At 36.4% G+C, this 6,875-nt stretch overlaps 1 protein-coding gene across 1 annotated transcript in view; it reads left to right on the plus strand.

The window, feature by feature from the left end:
• Positions 1-236: 236 nt before the first annotated feature.
• LOC109546580 (eukaryotic translation initiation factor 3 subunit A) overlaps positions 237-6,875 on the plus strand; it is a gene marked incomplete in the record, with an annotated part of 14,096 nt that continues 7,457 nt past the window's right edge. The window contains 15 exon segments of the mRNA XM_048666402.1: positions 237-483; positions 564-1,218; positions 1,824-2,087; positions 3,197-3,356; positions 3,894-4,020; positions 4,122-4,312; positions 4,587-4,772; positions 4,829-4,986; positions 5,042-5,180; positions 5,262-5,417; positions 5,476-5,664; positions 5,757-5,959; positions 6,019-6,185; positions 6,251-6,421; positions 6,753-6,875. Coding sequence (XP_048522359.1) covers positions 435-483; positions 564-1,218; positions 1,824-2,087; positions 3,197-3,356; positions 3,894-4,020; positions 4,122-4,312; positions 4,587-4,772; positions 4,829-4,986; positions 5,042-5,180; positions 5,262-5,417; positions 5,476-5,664; positions 5,757-5,959; positions 6,019-6,185; positions 6,251-6,421; positions 6,753-6,875 — 2,938 coding nt within the window.

A 6,875-nucleotide genomic window follows, 5' to 3' on the forward strand; every position in this document is an offset into this window, starting at 1 on the left:
GAGGGTTTTTGTCTCAAGTCATAGGACTTGAGGACTCATAAATAAGAAAATATTGAGCTTTTTCTTGCACCTTAATAAGCGATTAAGCTGTTTCTTGAAATTTACAAATTTCTTGCAAAATAATACAATTGTTTATTTGCTGAAATTACTCGTCAAGTGTAGTTTATAGATCGACGCCGGGAGATGGACTTTTGAATCATCGATGGAATCGTCGAGTGACACAATTGGCATCCCATGACATTTACAGTGTCATTTGTCAGTCAGCTTATCATTTGTCGCTACACGCTAATTGCAAAAGTTGTTTGTGCCTTGTGTGCAGGTGGTGTGCAAATTTTCAGGAAATATTCTGCTGTGCCGGTGCATCTTTGTGTGCAATTGCATTCTTTTGTGTTTTCTCTTTGATGTAAATTGCAGGTCTTCGAATTAAGTGAGAAATGGCTCGATACGGGCAACGACCGGAAAATGCATTAAAACGTGCCAACGGTAATGAAACTTAGCATATGTGTAGATAAATGTGGTTTCGAGTGATTCTTGGAATTTCACGAACTATAATTTTTTTGCAGAATTCATCGAGGTTGGTAAACCAGCTAGAGCCCTAGATACTTTGCAGGAAGTATTTAGGAATAAAAAATGGGCGTACAACTGGTCGGAATCGGTGTTGGAACCCATTATGTTCAAATACTTGGATCTCTGTGTAGAGTTGAAAAAGTCCCACATAGCAAAAGAGGGGTTGTTCCAGTACCGAAACATGTTCCAGTCGGTCAATGTTGGGTCACTGGAAAACGTTATTCGAGGGTATCTAAGAATGGCGGAGGAGAAGACTGAGAACGCCAGAGAGCAGTCTGCTCAAGCCGTTATTGATATTGACGATCTGGATAATCTAGCAACTCCAGAAAGTTTACTGTTAAGTGCAGTTTCGGGAGAAGATGCTCAAGATCGATCTGATCGTACCATTTTAACTCCATGGGTCAAATTCCTATGGGAGTCTTACTGCCAATGTTTAGAACTGCTAAGAACCAATGCCCATGTGGAAAATCTTTACCACGATATTGCCAGAATGGCTTTTCAATTCTGCCTGAAATACAACAGAAAAACGGAATTTAGGAAGCTGTGCGACAAGCTCAGAAAGCATTTGGAGGATATTTGCAAATTGCCAACCCAAGTAGCTAATGTTTCCATGTCCAAACCGGAAACCCAGCAATTGAATCTGGAGACTAGGTAAGATATTAGACGTGTTAGATAATAGTTCGATTTAATCAAATTTTGGCTAAGTTCAGTATTTGCCTGAAACACATCTGTAGTTACTTCTATCGAATCTTATCAATTAAATAGTAAATAATGTATGTGTGTAATCAATGGTTCAACTTAACAAAATCTCTATTTGCCTGTGTTTCAAATCAAGATAAAAAAAACATTTTCTGTGCAATGTCATAAGTTGTGAGAAAGTTTCAGCAAAGGCTTTCCACATATTCATGTTTTTTGGAAAATCGAGATTAGATTAATATCTTTATTCTCAATGTCAAAAACCTATTTAGTTATTATTTACATTATTTTGTTATGGGGCATTCTGTAATTGCCGGTTTTACTTAGCACTTTTTACCCCGGAACGTGATTTCACATTTAAGACCCTTCGCCCTTTCCCATAAAATTGATATTTTCAAAGAATTTCTTTAACACATTTAGATCTAGAATTAAATCGATACTATAAGATTGCTTCGCTATTTTGAATGTAAATGAATTATTAATTTGCTATAATTGGTTCAATTTTATCACAATTATTAGTTAATTGAAAACCTTCAACTAATTGTAATTTTTTGTTAAAGATTGCACCAATTGGATTTTGCCATCCAAATGGAATTATGGCAGGAGGCCTACAAAGCCATCGAAGACATCAACAATTTGATGAACTTGTCAAAGAAAATGCCGGTACCAAAAACAATGGCGAATTATTATCAGAAACTTGCCATGGTTTTCTGGAAAGCTGGAAACTACCTGTTTCATGCCGCTGCCCTTTTCAAGCTTCTACAACTGAGCAAGGAAATGAAGAAGAACATCACCCAAGAAGAATTACAAAAAATGGCTTGCAGGTAATTGAGTCTCAACATACTTATTTAGTATGTACTTTTCTGTCTTGGCCATCAGCATATCATTAGAAGTAGGTGTATTRGACTCATCGAGTTTTTTTCTTCTGCAAGTGTGGGTAAAATATTAGGAATGTTTACCAGATAAGGACATATTGTTTATTTTCTTATGAATTTATTTTTGTATTATTGAAAGTAATAATAATACTTACTAAATAACAATTGCCCACTTACTAAATATTAATCTACAATATTTCCTTATCAGGATTTTATTCCTTGAATTTTTTCCACAATTGCAGCAAAAAGAACTCGGTAAGTTGAACTCTACTGATATGACATGAAAAGTACTAAATACATGGTGAAATGTACTTATTAATGAGAGCGTCTATCTATGATAATACAGATTACTCTTAATGTTTACTATGGTTTTAAATTAGCGCTTGACAATACTGTTTTTGTATTTTATCTCTTATATTTAATTTTAGTTTTGTGTCGGTTTCTCTTTTACTATATTTAAGACTAAAACCACGGTGCTCTRTCCTCGTTTAAGGCCATCTTYGACCAACACTTATTCAATTATTTATAATTCACCACACTCTCGCCAATACTACACATGATRCAGAGTAAATGACACAAATGAAAGTTTAAATTTCGTTTTATTCGTACTTTTGATCGAAGAATTGAGAAAAAAAATAGACAATAAAACATCAACGTTGGTGCGTGCGAGAATGCGTTTACAGGAGAAATACTTTTCCAACTAAAGACTTATTGTTCAAATAATTAGAGAATGAGTATGCGAATTCGAATAGATAAAAGAAAATTGTCTACAACTAGTTACTCCCTTAATAGCGAAAACACATCTTTAACAATTCAGAATAATTCCGCATATCGATCGGCGATTAGATGCAGATTGCGAGATTAAAATGATCGAACTATCGGTTCATACGTCTCGGTTTGCATTCATTCGGAGCGCGAGTCAATGTATTAATATCTCATGTTTGATTAATGCCGTGTTCAGGGGTGTCAGTTACCTAAAGGAAAAGTGACTAGTCTATAGCATCGTTAATGAGAATAATGAATAAATAAGTGCAGATTTAAACAAATTTTTTTTGCAGGGTGTTAATTGCTACTCTGGCTATTCCACTGCCATCTGCCCATCCGGAGTTCGACAGGTTTATTGAAACTGATAAATCTCCTTTGGAGAAAGCGCAGAGATTAGCAGTTCTGCTGGGATTAATGCAGCCCCCTTCTAGGGCCAGTCTGTTAAAAGACTTGGTAAGTTGGAACTGAACTAATTGTTTTCGGAGCATTTTTTGGGGTATTTTTTTGCTACAGAAAGCAAACCATTAGAATGTTTTTTTTTATTCAATTGCAAACGAATTATCTTCAAGTTCAGGCTTGATTCCTTATTTCCTTCTCGTAAAAGTACTTTTTCTTTGAGTATGTCTCTAAATGCTTGCTTATTCGAGATTTCAAGCAGTTTTTCAGTGTGTGAAAATGTACGGGATATGCTTTTCGCTATTTTAGAAAATCTTACATGTTAGTGTTACAGTTCTGGGCAGACACTCACAACTGTTTAAATCAAGGAAAACTAGTATTTTTGTTGATATTGTACAAAAAAGTTTCGTTCTGATCAGAAAAAGTTTTGTCAATTTATACAGGCGTGAAATTAGATCCTGTAATATTAATATAATTCATACTTATCTTAGACAAAATATTTAAAGATACAAAGCATTTAATATATCTACGTACGTTTAAGAAATTCATTGTGCATGCATTCAAAAATCCATATAGAACTATATTCTTAATTAGGTTCGGGTGAATGTCGTCAATCTTGCCACCCCTCAACTCCAAGAAGTATATCGTTGGTTGGAAGTCGACTTTGATCCTTTGAACTTATGTTCGCATATGAACACCATTATGGAGCAATTACGAGCAGGTAAGAAAGATTTGCAATAAACTTTCAAAATGTTTTAACTAATGCCTTTACACTCAGAAAATATTACAAGATGTATATTATTTATATCTCGATTTTTCTAGAGGAGAGTGGAGCAGCATTACAGCAGTATATCAGCGCCTTACAAGACGTGACTTTAGTACGGCTGGTACGCCAGGTAGCACAAGTGTATCAAACAATTGAATTTGCTAGATTGATAGAATTGGCTAAATTTACCACCATTTTTCACATGGAAAGATTGCTTGTGGATTGTGTAAGGCATAATGATATGCAGGTAAATATTCCCACATTTATACCAATTTTAGTCTATTTAGCTAAAGCGTAAATACTGATTCGAGCTATTTTAACTTAGGTTGCTAAGTTTAGCAGCAGCTAATCAAATTGAAATAATGCGCGTTCATTTTTCAATTTCAATTTCATAAACCTCGATGTGTCAACGTTGCCCAATCAAACTAAATTTTTGTTGAAAAATTATATTAGTTTTTGCTAAAACCAATCTTTAGAAACCCTAATTTATTGGCGCTTGAAATTCCCTTGCATATTTCTAGATTCGCATTGATCATGGAAAGCAGTGCATCCACTTCGGTATTGACCTTAGTGAGAGTCAACGAGAAGACAAACCCGAAGGTCCAACTTTACAAGTGATGCCGAGTGAACAAGTGCGCAATCAACTTGTTAATATGTCTAATGTTTTGATTCAATCAGCCGCTATTATAAATCCCAACAAGAAAAAGGTGTGTATTTTGAGTTGTAAAGTTTCCTGGTGGATATTTATATTTTCTATGTTTAGGCGGAGCGGGAAAAGTTGCGAAGCATCATGGTACAGAATTATCATGAGAATAAAGTAAAGGAACACGAGAGGATTTTGGAGCGTCATAAAATCATTGAAGATAGGAAAGAATATATTGAACGGTTGAATACTGTTCGCGAGGAGGAAGAGCAAAAACGGTGAGAACAAATTATTACACAAACGAGAAAAAACTAAACGTATAAATAATTTTAGTTTGGAGGACATTCAGCGCCAACAGCTTATGGCTGAGCAGAAGCGTTTGGAAGAAGAAAGACAGGAACGTGAAAGACGGAGGCACCAAAACGAGATTGAGCAGATTAAACATAGACATCTGCAAGAAAAGCTGCAACAGGTAATTAGCACTATCAGCTACTTGCTAATTTCCCATATTGTTCTCAATACGGCCAGCTTGACAATTTAATTTCCGTTTTAGATCAGTCAGACTGGTCATGGACAGAAAATTCTGAAAAAAATGGATGAGGAAGACATAAAAAAACTGGATGCCGACCAAATTGCGGCAAAAGAAGCGGAAGAGCTGCAAAAAGAACGTCGCGAATTGCAAGCTAAATTGAAATCACATGAAAAGAAGGTAATTGTTTTAGTTAATCACCGTGTGGAAAATTAATACATAATGTTTATTTAAATAGGTGGATTACTTCGAACGTGCGAAACGTCTGGAAGAGATTCCCCTGCTTCAAGAAAGTTTAAAGGAAAGGCAATTACAAGATCAGACTTTCTGGGAGGAACAGGAGAAAGAACGTATTGCTGCTGCCATTGAAGGTCGCAAATTGGCCGTCGCCACAAGAGATCGATTGTGTCGCATGAAAGCTGACAGGGTGAGTGCTCCGATACCATAACTAAATCAAATACAGTTATTATTTTATGTACATGAATATATGAAACTTAAGTTGTTTATTTATCTTTTCAGGATGAATTCTTAAACAAACTGACATCAGAACGAAATGCATTGTATTCTGAAAAGTTGGGCGCATTTGAGAAGATGCTTGCTGAAGAAAGACGCAAGCGCTTGAACGAACGAAAAGAAAAACGTAAAGAGGCCAGAAGGGTCAAGTGGCTTAAGGAAAAGCAAGAAGCTGAGGAAGAGGAACGAAAACGGCAACAACAACTATTGTAAGACAAAACTTTATCTGGTTTATTTGATTAATATATTTTTCAAATTAATTTATTAGGGAGGAAAAGGAACGCGAAGCCAAGGAAGAAAAGGAGCGCCAGGAGCGTTTAGAAAAGGAGAGAATAGAGAAAGAGCAAAAGGAGCGAGAAGCCGCAGAGAAGCTTGAAAAGCTCGAAATGAATGATCGCGTAGCCGCTAAGCAGAAAGCTAGGGAGGAAGAACTAGGTATGCAAAATATTTAGATTTCTCACTGCCATACAATAACTAAATATGAACCATTGCTTATCTAGAACGTAAGTTACGCGAGCAAAACGAGAAAATGGACAGAGACGCTCCAGCTCCATGGAGACGTGGAGGAGGCGATAAAGAAATTAAGAGGTCTGAACCTCTGCGTCGAGGAGGTGGCGTAGGCGAAAGTAGAGACCGTGACGAGTCCAAGAAATTCGAGCCCTATGTTCCAAGTAAGTATTTTTTGGTTATTTGTGCTTGCGATAGGTGAGGAGGAAATTGTCTTCCACGACGCCCTAAAAGCCCGAAAAAATCACCAGTTATCAGCAATGGCATAGAACATATGTTTGTCATTCCGCGTATAAGCATTGCTATTGCATTATTTTCAAAATATGTATACGAACAAACCCATGCTAAAATAATTCTAGTAAATTGAGCCTAAAATAATCTACGAAAATTTAATTGCATGTACTTGAACAAAACTCATTCTTTCCTACAAATATTTTCGTACAGTTTGTTAGATTTTTTAATTAAATGGGTTCAATTTTTCTTTATTTTTTTTAGAAAGTCGTGCTGCCGGATCCGATAACTTCTGGCGGCGTTCAGCTGCAGAGAAGGAGCGCGAGCCGTCCCGAGAAAGAGACCGTCCCGACACTCGTGACCGCGCCGACACTCGTGACCGCGCCG

This window comes from Dendroctonus ponderosae, unplaced genomic scaffold (assembly GCF_020466585.1).
Source record: "Dendroctonus ponderosae isolate FM_Combo_2020 unplaced genomic scaffold, Dpon_F_20191213v2 Dpon_F_20191213_5, whole genome shotgun sequence".
In the NCBI taxonomy this organism is placed as follows: domain Eukaryota; kingdom Metazoa; phylum Arthropoda; class Insecta; order Coleoptera; family Curculionidae; genus Dendroctonus; species Dendroctonus ponderosae.